The 19187-nt window shown below is 40.9% G+C and overlaps 1 protein-coding gene across 1 annotated transcript in view; it reads left to right on the top strand.

Annotated features, from left to right (window-relative positions):
- Positions 1-19187, top strand: part of Enpp3 (ectonucleotide pyrophosphatase/phosphodiesterase 3) — a 73178-nt gene that overhangs the window by 35819 nt on the left and 18172 nt on the right. The window contains exons 11-17 of the mRNA XM_027402912.2: positions 1310-1382; positions 7515-7623; positions 8670-8798; positions 9332-9363; positions 13048-13175; positions 15457-15523; positions 17261-17348. Of these exons, the coding sequence (XP_027258713.1) occupies positions 1310-1382; positions 7515-7623; positions 8670-8798; positions 9332-9363; positions 13048-13175; positions 15457-15523; positions 17261-17348 (626 nt within the window). The remainder of the gene's footprint in view (positions 1-1309; positions 1383-7514; positions 7624-8669; positions 8799-9331; positions 9364-13047; positions 13176-15456; positions 15524-17260; positions 17349-19187) is intronic.

Genomic DNA, 19187 nt, shown 5'->3' with positions numbered 1-19187 from the left:
GAGGTTTAGTTACATGCTAGCCTGAAACACACTATATAGACAAGGTTGTCTTGAACTTCTTGCAATCCTCTTGCCTATGCCTACTGAGGGCTGGGATTACAGGTATGAAGAGATGTTTCTAGAAAGAAGTTACCCTTTCCAACTGAAACCTTCTCCAAGGCTGACTAATGCATTAGCACATCAATGATTGTGAAGATTTGGAAATGTCTAGAACCAAATTACAATTTGTTTTAAGCTATATGTAGCCCTATAAATAGCCACTCCTTGTTTATTTCTATGTCAGACCTAACATCCTGCAACTAACATGAAAAAAAAAAAAACTCTTTTGGAATATATTAGCAAAACTCTAGTTTTAACCAATTGAAGGGCTAAGAATGTGATCAATAGCTTCTAGTATTGATATCAGAGTTGTCCCCATTTTTGCTGTAATCCACCTCTCTGGTGTTCTCACCAATGTGTTTGAAAATGTCTTGATCCATGACTGTCTCAATTCTGATACCATACTAACTAACTTCATGAGACTGCTTCCATGTTGGAATGTAGAATTTGAGATAAACTAAATCTGTGCCCTGGGGCCATGGTCACATATATTTGGCTCCACATTAAACTCTTTTATTACAACTCTTTGAGGTGAGAGATGTATATTGAGTTGACCCAGGCATGTGTCACTAGACTAGTTATTGGCATTGCTTTTTAATGAGCAGTTTTCAAGGATTATTCCTGAGAACAGGTGCTCAGAGAGGGGGCTTGTTGACATTATCAATAAAGGTAGATAAAGTCAATACCTAAGAAGAAAGGCAGATATCACAAAGATAAGGAGTTGAGGCAGAAATGTTAGAGGCTCTCGACCTATTTCTGAGGACAGACTTCAGGAGCTGGAAGAGCAGGTGCAAGACCCGGGTCACAACCAAGAGTAAGAGCATACTGAAAGAGAGCACCAGGTAAACAGAAACCATCCCATCAGAAACCAGCTGCTGACAAAGGAACTGGGCATAGAACAGAGTCAGCCCAAAGCCAGACACCAGGAAGTAGAAAGGGATGGGTACATTGAGAGAGGTCTTACCTACAAGAGCAAGGTATGTTTTCACAGCTAAGCCACAACAGTGCTTATTTTGGGAAAGTATTATTTACTTACATTAGGAGACTCAACTCTGCTCAAGCCAAGTGCTTCTACTCATCTGGATTGAGGGCCTTACAGAGGAAAGAGGCAGGAAGAGCCAGCATGCTCATGAACTACAAGATGCTCAAATCCATCTGTAGGCTTGTTCCAAATGGTTAATGTCTTCCTTTCTCCCACTTTTATCCCTAGACCCAGTTTTTATACCATATATGTGGAAGAACCTGATTCTGCAGGCCATAAGAGTGGACCAGTCAGTGCTGGAGTAAGTTTTTGTTTGTTTGTTTTTTGATTCTAAACAAATGGAGAATCATTCATCCCTAACCTACAAAATAAGACCGAATTCTTAAAATCTCTACCAAATGCACATGTTTAAGAAATATATGAGATAAAATACTGAAAAGCCTAAAGCCAACATTTTAGTTCAATAGCTTAATAGTGAAATAGGTAAAATTCTGGGAAGGGTAACTGCCTCATTAACTGTATCTTAATTCTTTTTATTGGCAATGGGATGAAGACTTTGATGTGGCACTGTTAATTCACATACTGAGAACTCAAGGCCAGATACTGTATGGCCACTCAGCACTGTATTGTGGACATTTCAAGTGGAGTCACTTGCCAGATTCTTGTGGTGTTTCCTAGCTGTCTACCATACGCCCTGTAACTCACAGTTCTTCACAAGCACCTCAGGGACTGATTCCTCTTGGAGCCCTCATTACCACTGGAGTGGCTGCTAATACCAGTTTCTTCGTTAGCTAGACCATTCTCAGACAACTTTTCCACATGGCTATTGTATTCAAATTGTATTCTCAACAAGCAAAGCCATTCTGTTTTCTAAGCCCCAGTGAACCTCTGTGGTTTTGGCCATTATGTGAAGCTTTCAAAGCTGCCAGGAGTAAGACACCCTATGGAAACTCATCTAACAATTGCCTCCACTGGAATGTAAGCATGTTTGCTTGGGCCTCCTCCTCTGCTATTTATCAGAGAAGTCCTTTTTCTTTTCTCCTATTAAGCCAAAATTGTTCCTAATGCAAGGCCCTGCTCAGTTCTCACCACCTGGGAGCCTCTATCCTTCTAGTACCATCCTGAAGAATGCAGCACTTTACACCTATTCTGGTGTATCTCAGGATGAAAAACTCACTAAATCCAAAACCCTCCTTCTGTTCATTCTCTAGTTTAGCTGGTACCTATGCATGCTGCTACAGGTTTGATAAGATTAATCATTTGAGGAGGAACACTGTCCTGCATTTTTCTGCCTCTTCATCTGACTTAGATTAGGTACCATTAACTGTTTCTTTTCTTTTCTGTGCTCTAGTTTTAAAAGTATCAAGTTTTAAGCTTTATGAGTAATCATGAAAAGAGCTGCAAATGAAGAAAACCTGGTTCTCAGAGGTGTCTGTGCAGAAGCCCTGTTCTAGTAGATGCGGGTGGGATTGTGGCTTGCTGAAAGAGAGTTTTAGTCAGGGTTCTCTAGAAGAACAGAACCATGAACACACACACACACACACACACACACACACACACACACACACACACACACAGAGAGAGAGAGAGAGAGAGAGAGAGAGAGAGAGAGACAGAGACAGAGACAGAGAGAGACAGAGAGAGACAGAGAGAGACAGAGAGAGACAGAGAGAGAGACAGAGAGAGAGAGAGTTTACAATAGTACTGACAAACAAATCACACTGGAGAACTCAGGGATTAACGCTGTTCTAGAAGCTGGGTGCCTCAGTAACTGTAACCATCCCAGAATGGCTGTTTCTTGCTTGGCAGCCACAACAATCAGCTTCTGAGTCCACAAAGCGAGATGCCTCAGTGTTCTCAATCAGGCACTGAGAGCCTAGAAAGTGAGAAGCAGCAACAGGGCAAATCAGGTTGCAAGAGCTGCCCACTGTTGAGGTGGGCCAGACAATTCTTATTTGTGCCAAGATGACATCAAAACCAACCACATTAAAGAGTTTCCCCTGAGTAACCAAAAAAGGAAACAGAACGTGCAACTGGCACAACAGAAGGAGCTGATTATATACTGTAGGAGCACATGGAAGGGCCACATGGAGACAGACTACTGGTCCCCTTCCACAAGTGGACAGCACCATAATGGTAAAGAATGATCATAGTAGGTGACCATTATGGTGAGCCACTCTGTGTTGAGTACTGTTTAAAGTGCAGTGTAACTAGTACTTTGCATCCATGACTAGGGCACTGGGAATCAGAGAGAAGGCTATAAAGAAGCCTAGAGAAGGAGGCAAACACACAATCACGCTGATCCCTGTAGGCCATAAAAGTGTTCAACAGGAACACTTTGGCATTGTTATTAAGAAAGGTGAATGGCCAGTTCCGTGTGTATTTAGAGATCACTTTTATTGGGCAAGAGGAATGCAAGAGAAGGAGTAAGAAACATGCTAGTTTCTGCAATAGTCTAGAACAGAGAAGGACAGTCTTGGACTAGGGAGGAGGCCCACATCAAGGATGGAAGAAGGTATGTTTGAGATTCAGCTAAAGGATAGATGAGACATGACTTGGTGTGAGATGGGTAAGCAACGATGCATTTCTGCTTTATGTCACATGCAAATGGGTGAGTGACAGTGGTCCCATTGACATTTATAAGCCTACCACAAGGGGGTGCTTAGGGGATGCTCATTATGTAATTGAGGTAACTATGATGTCTAAATGAATGTAGGTTTCCAAATGGCAATCAAATATGTATTGGAAACTGAAAGCAGATAAAGAGCCAGGAATTGGTAGCATACAGTTATGCACAGAAGTGGAAATGTCATAGGAAGGCAGTGAAGAGTGACAATAGAATAGAGATTAAGTCAAAACCTATGTAAGATCACAACAAACAGGAAAAACGGATGGAGAAAGTCTTATGGCTTTGCAATTTTAAGGTTATCATCATTATTATTATTTGTAATCACATTTTAACTCAAAGTTCCTAAAACTTGTGAATTAAAAACACAAGGACTATTTTAGTGTGCTTTGGCCCATGCACTGAGTTGAAAGCTCCTTAATTTGTTGTAGATTTTTCACTCATCAAAACCCATCTTCCTCTGCTACTCTGAAGTGTTTGGTGGGTCTAATCTTGTGCTAGGCAGCACTGGGGTGGAGATGGTAATGCCTTAGTATACAAAGCTATCTTGAAAGAATAAAGAAAGTAATGAGTTAATACCACAAGATGTTTTTTGCTGTTAAAAAGACTTTAAGATTAATATTTTTTTAAATTACTAAAAATTTGATAGTTTAAAGGATGTGTAATGGAAAGGTTACAAGAGAGGGCTTAAGAAATGATGATTTAGAAGGCACTGGGATTTTGATAGTGAGGAAGCCATAGGAGTCCAGAAACTTCTTTTTCCTTTCTCCCTCTCCTTCCCTGATCCTGCTCCCCTCTGCTTTCCCCCTCAGGCCTTTTCTATTCTTCACACTCACCCTTCCCTCCTCTTCTTTTTCTTCCTCCTCTTCTTTCTTTTCATCCTCTTCCTCCTCCATCTCCTCTTCGTTACTCTTCCTCTTCCCTTCCTCCTGCCCCTCCTCTCTCTCTCTCTCTCCTTCCTTCCTCTGTTGAATGAAAAATAAAAGACCCAGAGACAGATATGGGGGTTCAAACTTCAAGCTGAAGATTAGAAAACCAAAGTAGCAGGCCACTAACTGTATGGGCTCATCTGCTGCCTCTCCTCAGTGTGTGGCCGTAGAATCCTAAGACTGAATGTCTTCCCATCTTCAATGTGTCTGGAGAATGAATCACTTCCTATATTCAGTGTGGCTGGACAATGAATGCTCTATACTGAGACCTTGTTCCTGTGTTATATACCTCTCATGAGTCCTAGGATTAAAGGTGTGAGCTATAATTATCTTTTAGACCGATTCACTCTTGTGTAGATCTGGGTGGCCTTGGACTCACAGAGATCTGTCTACCTCTTAGTCCTGAGTCCTAGGATTAAAGGTGTGTACGATCATGCTAGCACCTGGCTGCTGGGATTAAAGGTGTATGGCTTGTGGCTGGCTTTGCTTTCTGAATCCTTAGGAAAGCTTTAATGAACTATAAATAATATATCACCATATCCTTCACACAGAGTCATACTATGTGATTCAGGCTGTCACTGAACTCTCCGTCCTCTTGCCTCGGCCTCCTCAGTGCTGCTTCGTTGTCATGGTTATTTAGCATGGAAGATGAAAAACGCTCACAGACCGGTCTTCCTAAGTCAATAAAAGTCACCTGCTACTCATTACCCAGGAAGGAATCTTTACATCTTTAATAGGATGAAAAGTTGGGAGGAACAAGTTGTTCTAAAGAGAAAATTAGAGACAGACTAGCTTCAATATTGCTAATGTTCACACACATGGCAGAATTTCAGAGTACTGGCAAGGGCCACTGTTGAGAAACATATGGATGGAGGTTATGTCTGGGAGGATGGTGGGCCTTTGGGAGAGCATTGCTGTGTAGAGCTTCCAGCCAGCTGGATCTTCTGCAGCTTTGAATCCAGTTTTACAGGGCAGAAACTGCAGATCCAAAGCATACTCACTCACTTTGGTCTTTCAGTTTAACCTGCTATACCAGGACTTCATGTACCATTCCAACAATGTCCACTGTGAAAGTGAACTGTCATGATCATATGCAAAGCAGACTTTTCATTTTATTTTCTCCTCCTGGTGCTAGGGACCCAGCACCCTGTGTATGCATGCAATGCAAAAGAGAAGCCGAGCTTTCTACCATCTAAACCACAGCTATATAACTCTATTCCTTTTTATTCATGTATTCCCAGTGCTGCTTACTTTTTCCTAATACAGAGTATAAATTCCTAAAAGATGCTAAGGTGAGTTAGCAGATATGTGATGAGTTAGAGTATATGGCTCTTGCCCTGAAAGAGCTCATATTGACCTTGGAAGAGGAAGGCTACAGGCTCTAGTGATTTCAAGACTGTGGAAAGTCCAGTGGCAGCAATGTAGCAAATGCTTGGAGAGGTCAAAGGATGAGAACTAGCTCCTGGTGTGCTTCGGAGACGTGGATAGGATGGTGATGTGGAAAGGGACACTGGAATCTGGGACAGTGACAGACAAAGTAGACTGCAAACACCTTGAGACTCAGAGTCAGATGAGCATCTTGGAGTTGGTGATAGATTAATATAAGACAGACCATGGGTTGCTTCCAGTCTTTTTGTCTCTTAGCAACTGTAGGGGGCATTCCAAATCCATGAGTGTTTTCTGTAAGGATTTCATGTGAGAATTAGCTAATGTCTTTTGCTCTGTCAGATTTGTAAAATGTTGTCTGTAAAGAAGACAAAGACAGTTGTTGTATGAGAGATAAAACACATTTCCTCAATCCATTACTATGATACTTCCCTTTTCACTAAAGAATACTGAAAAATGACAACTTAGAAATTTCACTAAACTTTAGGCCAGTTCAATGTACTATTTTGATAAAGTAAATAAAAATTGTAAAACACAAAGACTATAAACAGTTAAATGAAAATGAACCCCAATTCACTAGTCGGAGGCAAGCATTTTTTTATGTGGCTTCTGTTATTTTTTTTAACAGAAGTGTTCATACACTTCTGTTATTTTCTGTTCATTTGTTTTTACTTAGAAAGGGTGAGATACTTACTTACAAAATCAGGGTTATGTAATATGAATGGCCAAGTTTACAATTTGATTTTTTTTGTTAATGTTTAATATGGTGGCGTGAGCACTTTCATATGACTTCGTTCTCTTTAAAAGTGTTTCATGGGCAGGGAGAGTGGTTCAGCTTGCTTAGCATGTTTGTGTCTGTGAACTTGATCTTCAGATCTTGATACACACACACACACACACACACACACACACACACAAACACACACCCTTAAGGACTGTGGCATATGCATCTTAAAATTTGTGTATAAAATTCTAGGAAAAAAATTTATTTTTCCTAGTATTAAAATTACAAGTCAATAACATGATGGGTTTCTTTGAATGTAATTTTTGCATAGGAATAGAATTATTCTGTTGTGGACGACATGCCTGTGTAACAGTCAAGTTACCACTGTCATATGATCTTTCAGAATGTTTGCAACCCTTTGGCTCTTTTAGAAGTACACAGATTCATACTTTTGCCATCAGGCATTCTTATGAAAACATCTGTAGTTGAATGGTATTTATTGATATTCAATGTTCTTTCCTATATTATAAGCCTTTAATCAGACTTTCTTTATAGGAAACGTGATTCAACTTTGTTGTTACTTATAGAAAGTGAGAGAACTTGCATTTGGCAACTGTGGTGACATAGGTGCTGTCTTTGATGGTGTCTTTCAAATCCCAACAATTTTAGAGAAGGAAATATGCTTAATTTTTTTCCTTGAATGGATAATTATTTAGTTGCTGAAACAACATAAATTGGCAACTTTAACTCTAAAACATCTTTTTTCAGGTAATTCAAGCCTTGCAGTTAGTTGATGAGGCCTTCGGAATGTTGATGGAGGGTCTGAAGCAGAGGAATTTACACAACTGTGTCAATATAATCCTTCTGGCTGATCATGGTATGGCATTTTGCTTAAAATCATATTTTATCATTGATTATATTTTATCCCTCTAACAATAATAAAAAAATGATGGTGATATTTTTAAATCTGGATTTCCAGATGTAGATGCTATTGAGAAAGTAAAGAATGGATTTTGTGGTAGATCATGGAAAGAGGTCTAAAATTTCTATCTTAATTATTTAATAGTTTTGATATCTGTCCGTATGCTTTATTTTCTGAGAAGTAAAGACAAATAGCGTTATTAGTAGTTAACAGAGATGTGGGCCAGTTGTTACTCAAGTCTACGAAGTGCTTCAGGCTGCCTTTTAGCCATGTTTTCTTTTGGCAGTTGGCTAATGGCTGCTGCACTCTACTGCACAGGGAAGTCTTACTGAGCTCCTTATATTTCGTAAACTATATGGCCAGTGTGTATCTAAGCATTGCTCTTGTCTACCAAAGCCCTGTCTTGTCTTGCTTCCCAGCTCTAGGTTAACTCTTGAGTTTGCTTGTGCTCAATAGGAAAGGAAGCAGACCCCCTTCCTGCATGCCAATGCTTTCACCGTTAATCCACCTCCTTGCCCCACAGACGCTCACTGTAATATGCACTTAAAGCTTCTAAAGTGGTTTCCTGTATCTTTGCCTTGAAACTACGAGAAGAACTTTTCATGAGCATCTTATTAAAGGAAGAGGCTAAAATTAAAATTCGTGTGCAGTCTTAAGAATCTGCCCATAAAGAAAGAATTCATTAACAACTGGTTCTAGAGAACATGGTGTTTAACTGAACTTCAAATGTACTTTCAAAAGCAAGTTCTTTAATCCATCTGTACTAAACAAATGATCTACTTCTTTTTTTTTTTCACGGAGTCTCCATTCACGATGATGAGTCTTCCCATTTGCTGCCCCACTTTTCAACCACTGCCATTGGCAGAATAGTAATTGAATAAATTGTACAAACTCTCACCTTACTTGTGTTTGAAACATATTTTTGACATTACCAAAGACAGATAATTGTTACCATTTACATACATCCAATGAGGTTTTTATTTTTATTTTTATTTTTTTAGGTATGGACCAGACATACTGTGACAAGGTGGAATACATGACAGATTATTTTCCTCAAATAAACTTCTATATGTACCAAGGACCTGCCCCTCGCATCAGGTCTCGTAATATTCCTCAGGACTTTTTTTCCTGTAAGTATAAAGGAAATGTTGAAGGAGTAACCATAGTTACCCAGGTTCTGACAGCGCGTTAAGACTATAGGCTCCTTTGTAGCTTTTTTGAGAAAACCACATAGAAACACATGAGAAATCCCCACGTTTAAGTGTAGTGAGTCTAGATGATCTGTGGTGCTCACTCACACAGTTGGGTCAAAATAGGTTGTACTCCAGCCTTCAGGTCTAAAGTAATTCTTTGATTTAAGATTTTTTTTTTTGGGGGGGGGGTTGAGACAGTGCTTCTCTGTATTGCTTTGGAGGTTGTTCTGGAACTTACTTCGTAGACCAGGCTGGCCTCGAACTCACAGAAATCCCCCTGCCTCTGCCTCCCAAGTGCTGGGTTTAAAGGTGTGCACCACCAATGCCCGACTGATTTAAGAAATTTTTAATTGATTTTTTCGAGATCAAAGTTATTGGTAAATAAATATATGTATCAAGTTTGCTATACTTGTGTGTGTTTTTGGCAGTGACTTATGTGTAATGTGATTTATCCTTTTGTTTTGAAACAGTTAATTCTGAAGAAATTGTCAGGAACCTCAGTGTAAGTCCCTTTTAGAAATTTTTATGATATGTTTCTATGTCTAAGATATATTAGTGTATATTATTATTATCGTTGTTGCTGCTGTTGCTAAAATTTGGCCACAGATATATTCCTATTGTATGGAATTTATTAAGTTTATTATTGTTATGAATGACGCTAAATTGCGTGGCAAGCAGTCAGAACAAAACCAGGAAGATGGAATACAAACTATTCCAACCACTATTCCAGTGGTTAAAGCCATCTGGAACCTCTGCAAATTCAAAGCGATGCTAGCACAGAAACCTTCAGCATTGATAAACAGCTTCGCCCCCTACCGGTGAACTGCATACATGCTGTGCTCAAACTAGAAGGCCTTCTGCTTCAAAGTTTCTTCTGGTCTCTCTAAGTACACTCGTTATTTTGTTTGGGTTCCATCACTTAGTGTGATCTGTATTTAGCTGAAGTTCTGCTGGGGAAGAGGGATATCTAGTATCCGAGAAGCACAAAGGGTTGAGGAACTCAGGCTCTGAAGTTGGGTGTGGAGCCTGGGGAAACTGGGCTGCAGCTCTCCAAGAGGTTTGTTAACCCTGGGAAAATGTAGTCTCGCAGTCTCAAGCAGACCTGAACTGGAACCTCCACAATGTGCCAGTGATGATGGGACACACATTTTAACCTTGAATCTGTTGTCTATGCACCAAATTCTCAAACACAAAGTGTTAGACCCCTGGAAAACTCAGGCTTCCAGGGTCTTAGCCCACCACCGAGGTCACCCCAATCACCAGGCGGATTCGAAAGCTTGCTGCAAACAGCATGAGTCTTTATTGTTGTTTAACGAGCTAACCCCATGTTAGCTCGGGTCTTTCACCCATCCACCATGGTGGATGGCTAGCAAAGACAGCTCGAACCGGCTGCAGAGAGATCTTGTAGGGTAGCATAAAGGGAGTGTCTAGGGGTACGCAGGCTTAGGATTGGTGTGTCTCCAGGCTTGGAGAGCTTGCCCTGTGTTGATCGACCAATTGGTTGTTATGGCCCATAGGCCCTTCCAGGGTGGTTGCTATGCTCTTCGAGTCATTGCTGTGCACTTGTCCGTAAAGCACACCCAGAGCCATAAAGCATAGCACCATCAGCTAACTTCTGATTGGTTCCTTGCCACGAGGCAGGCATCTGACCTCTTAGTGACCAAGGCAAGGTCATGGCGAACACGTGTTACTGTCATGGCTGCCGAAATGGGGAGCTGGTCCCTTCAAAAGAATAACCAGATGCTTCATTAGAAGCCGGCTTAGGCTAACCAGTTTTCTCTGGATTTATCCAGAGAAAATGTGTGATCGATCAGTCAATTACCTGCTGATCTCAGAGGAGTTGCTCTGTTTTCTTGTGGGGAACAGCAGCAGCATTATTGTGTGCCTCCCAGGAAGTGACAAAAATAATGAGGTAGAGAGTAAGAAGTCTAACAGGATATCGAAACAGGCAAACAAACAAAACTAAAACAACAGAACAAACAAATGAAAAAACTGGCAGAACTGTTCAATAAAAGCTTTCTTTCTGTAAGGGAGCCCCGAAGTAGGTACAGAACACACCCAGACACCAAATTCTCAGCTCCAAAGAGATTTATTACCCCAAGGGCAAGTGGGGAATGGGGGGAGGGGGCTGCGTCTGGTCGTTTCTTAAGGAGAAAAGAAGTCTTTGCTAGGGTAAGTTTATTAATTCCTGATCCAATGGGTTAGCTAGTGCAACAAACAATGAATTTTGATGGCTGGACCTTGGTGTTCAGTCTCAGGAATGAGTTGGTGGCCAAATGAGGGAATAGATCTTGGGGGCTAGCTTTTGGAATGTAACCTAACAAATTCAGCAAGGAAAGGCAAGGGAAGGGGAACGTCAAAAACCTGTGGGCGCCACGTTTGTGATGCTTGGGGCGGTTAGAGAGCCCTTCACTTCCTCTTTCGTTTGAAAATTTCTCCATACTCTACTGCTTCCCATATTCCTTTTAAATTTGTTTTTATGTCATATCTCCTAGTTCCTCATTTTTCTTCTGTATATTGCCTAAAAAATAATACTAACACAAGCTTGATAATTAAGACGAGATACTATGGTTTAAAATACATGAGAATAAGAAAGGAAATTTCATTTCCTCATATTCTTACTTATATGCTTATTTTTTCCCATTTTGTTTCTCATACAGGTTATGAAAGTTTCTTTGTAATTCTGTTTCTCAATTCTTCATTTTTACTTTGCATGAAAAGATACTAATGTAATTTTCATTTTTAAGGTTTTAATGTAGTGATTATGGAACAATTTTTTTTAATAAAATTTGTGATGAACCTATGAAGTTTTCACAAATAGGAGAGTGTCTTCAGTTTGAAAAACTATTTAAATGACTTGAATGCTAAGGAAACAGCTGTTTAAAAGATCAGATGAGTGAATTCTGATGGGATTTTTTTGATACAGTTAAATTAACATGTATATTTGTGTCTGTATCTATTAACATATATAATTAATTTTCTGTCAAAAAAAGGGAGGAGAAATTTGTGGTATCATAAGATCAATACTGAAGAATACAAATTTAATCAAGACTTCAAACATTTAATCATGTTAGACCCCCGAAAACTCAAGTATCCGGGGTCCCAGGCCACGCTCGCGGTAACCCCAATCACCAGGCAGATTCGAGAGCTTGCTGCAAACTGCACGAGGCTTTATTGTAATTTAACGAGCTAACCCCATGTTAGCTCGGGTCTTTCACCCACCCGCCATGGCGGATGGCTCGCAAAAGACGGCTCCTGGGGCTCCCGAGAGATCTTATAGGACAGCGTAAGGGGAGTGTCTAGGGGTACACACAGACTCATGATTGGTGTGCCTCCAGGCTTGGAGGGTTTGCCCTGTGTTGATTGGCCAACTGGTTGTTATGGCCCATAGGCCCTCCCAGGGTGGTTGCTATACTTTGTGCGTCATTGCTGTGCGCTTGTCTGTAAAGCACACCCAGGGTGGTAAAGCATAGCGCCACCAGCTAACTTCTGATTGGTTCCTTGTCACGAGGCAGGCATCTAACTTTCTAGTGTCTAGGACAAGGTCATAGAAGCACGTGTTCGGCTGTTATGGCTGCCAAAAGGGAAGCTGGTCCCTTCAGTCAAAAGTTAAATTTCAATATATAGATTGTGTTAATGATATAACATGATTGTTATATTTGGCCTTGTGGATAATAGGGTTAATATTAGCTAGTTTAATTAGCTAATCTTAAAGTCACTTGAAAAAGATCTTTAAAAAATTTATGTGTATGTTTGCCTGAATGAGTTTATGTGTCCATGAGCTTACAGAATCCTGAGGAAGTCAGAGAGGGCATGGGGTTCTGGGAACTGGAGTTATAGGTGATTGTGAGCCACCATGTGGGAGCTGGGAACTGAACCCAGGTCTTTGGCAAGCAGCAAGTGCTCTCGCTGTTAAGCCATTGCTCCAGCAACAAAGCCACTTCTAGAAATTGGTAAAAACTTGCCTTAAGTTTTAGAAAGGGTTTCTCTGTGTAACAGGGTTTAGACAGGGTTTCTCTGACCTGGAACTCACTTTGTAGACCAAGCTGGCCTACAACTCACAGATACCTGCTTGCCTTTGCCTGAGATTAAAGGTGTGCACCACCCAGCTTAAATTGAAGTTTTAAAAGTTAAGTCTGCAGATTTGACGTGTCACAGAGACATAAATGTTCATCCCCTTTTTCAGTGCCGGAAACCTGATCAACATTTCAAACCCTACTTGACTCCTGACTTGCCTAAACGACTGCACTATGCCAACAATGTTAGAATTGACAAAGCTCATCTCATGGTGGATCGCCAGTGGCTGGCTATGAGGTTTGTGTCTACTCCCAGCAGAAACCTTTGGGCGAGTACTCCTTTAGAGCTCCTCTCCTGTTAGGGGTTAACTTCTCTGGCCACCCACAAGGCCCAGCACTTCCTGGTTGCTGAGACTTTTGTTACAGGATTGCTCTTAGGGTCTTGATTGTCATGATACAGATCAAAAGAAGGAGGGAGATTGAAACTGCTTACAAGGGCTCCAAAGACACGAGTGGCAGTGCATTTTTACCCTGACACACAGAGTAAAGGCTCTGTCGTCATCCAGGCTGAGAGTGGCCATCAAAATGACTAGATGGCTCTTTGAGACTCTTGTCTTCCTGGCTTCCATAGTAGTCTTTTGAAGGCCAGGGTTACTAATCGGTGGTGACACTTATCTCTGAGCAAATAAGCCAGAGAACAAATGCACATCTACCTTCGAGTCGCAAAGTGATTCTAATTTTTTGTTTTGTTTTGTTTTGTTTTTTTGAGAACGGTTTTTCCTTTGTAGCTCTGGCTGGTCTGAAACTTAATATAGAGGCAGCGTGCCTCTGCCTCCTGAGTGCTGGAATTAAAAGTGTATGCCACCGCACCTGGCTTGATTCTGAGTTTTTTTTCTATATGTTTTTCTATATGTTAGCATTTTTTTTCTATATGTTTGAGTGACTGTAAACAGAATCCGTGTCATTCTTTACTTTCTGGCCTAAGGGTTATCAGTGCAGCATAATGCTGGTGGCGAAGGGGTTAATCCTGAGGTTAAAATACATGCTAGACAAAGAAAGGTAAGATGGAAGAAGTCAGGGTCATTGGTCTCAATATGTGTATGCAGGAAGAGAAACTGGGGCACTTGGCTGAATTTATTCTGTAAAGATAACCTGGAAACGGCCGGGCATTGGTGGCGCACGCCTTTAAACCCACCACTCGGGAGGCAGAGGCAGGCGGATTTTTGTGAGTTCAAGGCCAGCCTGGTCTCCAGAGCGAGTGCCAGGATAGGATCCAAAGATTCACAGAGAAACCCTGTCTCAAACAACAACAACAACAACAACAAAGATAACCTGGAAACGCAGTTTGATCAGACCATATGCAGTTCCTCACTTTGTCACTAGATGGCAATAGCCTCTCCTTGAGAATGGGTTTCTTAGCCCTTTGTGTCTTCTGTTTGTGGATCCTGGTTCAAGACCACATTCTCTAAAAGTATTTCTTTAAAATATGTGAACAAAATCAAACAACTATTAAACATAAGATGTTAGTAATTTAATATATCTAAATGGAGGTTACCTTTTGGGGTATGAAATAAGAAAAGTTAGGAGGCCATCGGTACATAACGACCTAGGATTATAGAAGGTGGGTGTGGCCACCAAGATACCTCTAGGCACCATGTGCCAAAGCCCAGTTCCAAATGATGGGCTTTGTATCCTTTTCAAAAAATAGCAGTGAGGTCATATTATTCCCAGACATCTCCACCTTGAAACAGGAATCAGTATTCCTCCAAGTTTCAAAAACTCTGTTCCTAAATGACTAAATTCTTAGTCATATTGAGCTTGATGTTCAAAAGTGAGTTTGACCATAAAATCTTACAAAATTTTGGTTCATATTCCTTATTTTGTTTGTGTATGTATGTGAGTGAGCATGTGTGGATGTATGGCCACAGGTGCCAAGGTGTTCGTGTGGAAATAGAAGACAGTTTCCAGGAGTTGGTTCTCACTTTCCACCATGTTAGCCCAGGAGGTTGGTCAGAGTTCAATCAGGCTTGATGGTGATCACCTTTATCTGTTGAATCTTTTCCACCCACCCTGAGGTTGAAACCCTGGAATCTGTGCTATTAGTGTTGCTCCTTTGTCAATGTCCTAGAACTAGCAATCTTTGAATTCTATTTGTTTTTTTTTTTTTGCTGTTTTTTTTAATTAGAATTACAAACAAGATTGAATTACATGACAATCCCAGTTCCCTTCTCCCTCCCTTCCTCCCCTACCACCCCCCAACTAAAACCCTACCTATCACATATCCTTTCTTCTAATCTACACCTGACTCAACCTTTCTGCTCCCTCATGACCTCTGCATTCTTCCTCTTCTTCCCTTCTCATTCTCGTAGCTCCTTCCGAATTCTCTTTGTAATAGCTGGAATTCTCATTCTTTCTACCCTACTCCTCAGTTTATCAATGGCTGTGAATTTGACCATGAAAACATAGGTATTTGGTTGCCAGAAAAGTTCCTTTGAACACAGATGCTATACAAATAGCCATTAAAGCTTGACTTAAAACAAATACACTGACCAGTGTATAATGATGTTACCTCTTCACAGGAGTAAATCCAGTTCAAGCTGTGGAGGAGGGACACATGGCTACAACAACGAATTTAAGAGCATGGAGGTAACACTGCAGCTTTTAATAGAAACGAGTCCACAGTGAGATGAGAAATGACTAATACAGAAGGCAGATGTGGTTTGGTATGGCGGGAGATAAAGCAGAGCAGGGTGAGGCTCGGGGTCGGCGTCTTTGAGGGCAGGATGCAACTTTAACTCGTGTGAGAGAGTTGGAGATCCCCAGGTGACATTTGAGTAGAGACTCCAAGATGACATAGTTCTTTCCAGGATTGAGGGACCAGTGAGTGTCCCTTGCGGAAAAATTAACCAGTGCAGGAGCCCTACTTTGGGGCATTCCTCATTTGTTGGGGACAAGGAAGCCTTGGCAAACTCCGGAAAGGCGTTTGACTGTGGCTGCTGTTGACTTTGAAGGAGGAGGCAAGGGAATAGCTGGGCATGCAAGTCTGAAGTGTATATTAAATGTACAACGAGGGATGTTGAATAGCAGTTAACGGTCTATGCTGGAAATAAAAACTCAAGTCTCAGGCACAGAAACTGTTTAATACATAGAGGTCAAGGTGATACACTTGGGGGTTGAATTCAACACAGAGAAAGCACAGACACAGTGCAGGGCATCTCTCTTTGGAGGAAACAATCACAAGAAAAGGAGATTGAGGTAGGTGACAGTGAGGAAGAAAAGAAGGCGTTTGTAGAGGTCTGATGCCCAGGGAAGGAGTCCTGAAGAAGAGCCCCAGAAAGCACAGCTCACACTCCTCCATAGCAAAACCACACTGAACTTGTGGTCCCTGCAATTTGATTCTCCTACCTTTGAAAAGTTAATTGTTTGGGGTATTCCATGGACCAAAAAGAATTCTGTGTTTGTCACCTTACTTGTTTGTAATCTTATATAATGAGATCTGTTAAATAATGTCAATTATTTAATTAGTTAAATAAGAATAAAAATATTTAGGTCACTCTACCCCACAAGTACATGAAGAGGTGTTAAAGAAGAGTTTAGGGATTTGTGCAGATGTTTAACTCTGAAAGGACCAGCGTTTTCCCTCATGCATTACAATCTTTGAGCAGTGACATGCAAAAAACAAGAAGAGTGAATAGTTTGATACGATGGATTTTTAATGTGTACCTTCTAGATGTCCAGGAGTTATGACGGTATAAGCTTACTGCTGTTGCTGGATTCCTCCTAATCTGTTGCATGTGAGGAGCTGGGGAAGCAGGTTAAGAGAGAGCAAATACAGCTCTCATCACAGTTGAGTGTGATTGCACAAATCACAGGTGGAAACTGTTTTTAAAACAATGTATCATCACTAAAAGAATTTCTTACCTAGTCCTAAGGAACAAATAGAGGGTTGTTCCAGAAGGAAATGGGTAATGAGTCTTTCTCTGTCCTGACAGCCAACTCCCAAACAATGACACGGAGACTTATTAATTCTGAAACCTTGGCCTTTAGCTGAGGCTTGTTTTCAATTAGCTCTTATAACTTAAATTAACCCATATTTGTATTAATCTATGTTCTACCTCGTGGCTTTATGTCTATCATTCTCTGTGTCAGGTTCATTCCTCCTTTCTCCTTCCCAGAGTCCTCTTTGTCCCTGGAAGTCCTGCCTAACCTCTTCCTGCCTAGCCATTGGCCATTTAGACCTTTATTAAACCAATCAGAAGGTACCTTGGCAAAGACACGTCTTCATAGCATAAACAAATATTCCACAACAGAAATGTATGTATGTCTCTTTCTACGCTTGTGAGTTAAATGTCATCTAGTAATAACTTAACTCTTACCATGTAGGCAATCTTTTTGGCACACGGACCCAGCTTTAAAGAGAAAACTGAAATTGAACCATTTGAAAATATTGAAGTCTATAATCTACTGTGTGGTGAGTATGTTTAAGTCAGCTCACAGCAGGGGTACAGAGTTTGTAATATATTTCTGATTTTAAATTGGGAATAAATTGAAAGTGACCTGCCCTTATTAAGAAGATGGGAAGCAGAAAGATAAGAAAAGTTTCTTAGTAAGTGTTTGTGGTTACATAAATGACTCATTTTGTTTTACAAATAATGATAAATCTTGTATCTTAGGAAGCCAAGTTTTTTTCTTAAACATTTTAGTGACTAAATGATATTTTTTAAAAATTAGAAGAGTGAAATAACAATTCTAATTTTTGAAAAGATAAATATACCTGAGTCCTCAGAGGTATGTCAGGCAGTAAATTGCTTGCTGCATAAGCATGGGGACCTGAGCTCAGATCCTCAGCACCTGGGGTAAAGCAGTTCATGGCAGTTACTGATAGAACAAATGCAGGCAGATCCCTGGGGTTCACTCGCCAGCCAGTCTAGCCAACTGACTCAGCCATGTCTGAAATACGGTTGAAAGAAGTTGAAGGAGAAACATGATAGCAGTTTCTGGACTCCACATGCACACACATACATACATACCTGCATCCATATACACATATGCAAACACACACACACACATACATCACACACACATACATACACACACACACACACACACACACACACACACACACACACACACGTATATACATATACACAAAAACTCAGCTAAAAAATGTTTTCCTATTGCTACAAGGAGAAGTCTTCTGTAACTAAAAGGGGTAATAAAGACTCATTTTGCAAGACACTTGTTATTACACTAAGTGTTAAAAAATCCATGAAGAATTAGTGTTTCAGGAACCAAATCATCTACCTGCTTGCCTTCGTCTACCATATCAACAGGTCGTTCGCTTGGAAGGTCTGAGGAGGGAGGAGCTGTGATTTCACTGTCAGGTGGACACGGACAGATTCACTATTATTTTCCTTAATCTTGCTGTTGGCTTGTCATAATTGAATGTGACTTAGGAGGACAAAAAGTCTCTGTTTAATCACAAGGTGGGACCTGGCAAGGTGGTACAGTGGGTAGAGGTGCCTTCTGAGTTCAGTCCTGGAATACGCATGGTGGAAGGGGGGAACTGATTCCTACAAGTTGTCTTCTGATCCCCACATGCATGGCCCTCCCCATCACAATAAATACATAAATTAAATAAGTAGACAAATGCATACATACATAAACATACATAAATGTCAACAACCTTAAAACAGCCTTATTTGTTATAGCCTTAACTTGAATTCTTGGTTTCCATAGCTGGGCTTGGATCAGGGATGCTGACCTTGTTGGGGTGATCAGAAGGAACTGGACAGGACTTGAGGAGGTGTTAGGTGGTAGAATGACACAGGAATCTAAGGTTCATCATACCAAATGCCCTACAGGAAAAACAAACAAACAAAAAAACAACTTGAAGAAGTTAGTGTAAGGGAGCATGCTCATTCAAACTGGCTTTGAAAAAGACGTGAGACTTTCGGGTACAGAGAGCTTTTAGGAAGGGAGAGGAGCAGGCCAGAGAAACACAGGTCAGAAATCTGTGTGCTGGGTGTGATCTTACACAGGAAGCGTGTGCTTTTTGTTCTGAGAGCCCCATAATGGACTTCGGTTTTGCCATCACCCTGATTCAGTTGTCTATGGGTCCTTCGCACTACCCAGATAGAAGTCCTGTGCAGGCAGAGGAGAGCCCTTCAAGCACTCACGGGATTCTCACATCTTCTATTTAGTTCTACCAGAGCTTGGGGAGCAATGGCAGCAGCATCAACTGCAACAATCACGTGGCGCCCTCTAGTGTTCAGTCCTCCTGCAGGTCTCGCGTATCAGGCCTCTTGGC

This window comes from Cricetulus griseus, chromosome 2, assembly GCF_003668045.3.
Source record: "Cricetulus griseus strain 17A/GY chromosome 2, alternate assembly CriGri-PICRH-1.0, whole genome shotgun sequence".
Classification (NCBI taxonomy): Eukaryota; Metazoa; Chordata; class Mammalia; order Rodentia; family Cricetidae; genus Cricetulus; species Cricetulus griseus.
This window is presented reverse-complemented; position numbering and strand designations above follow the sequence as displayed.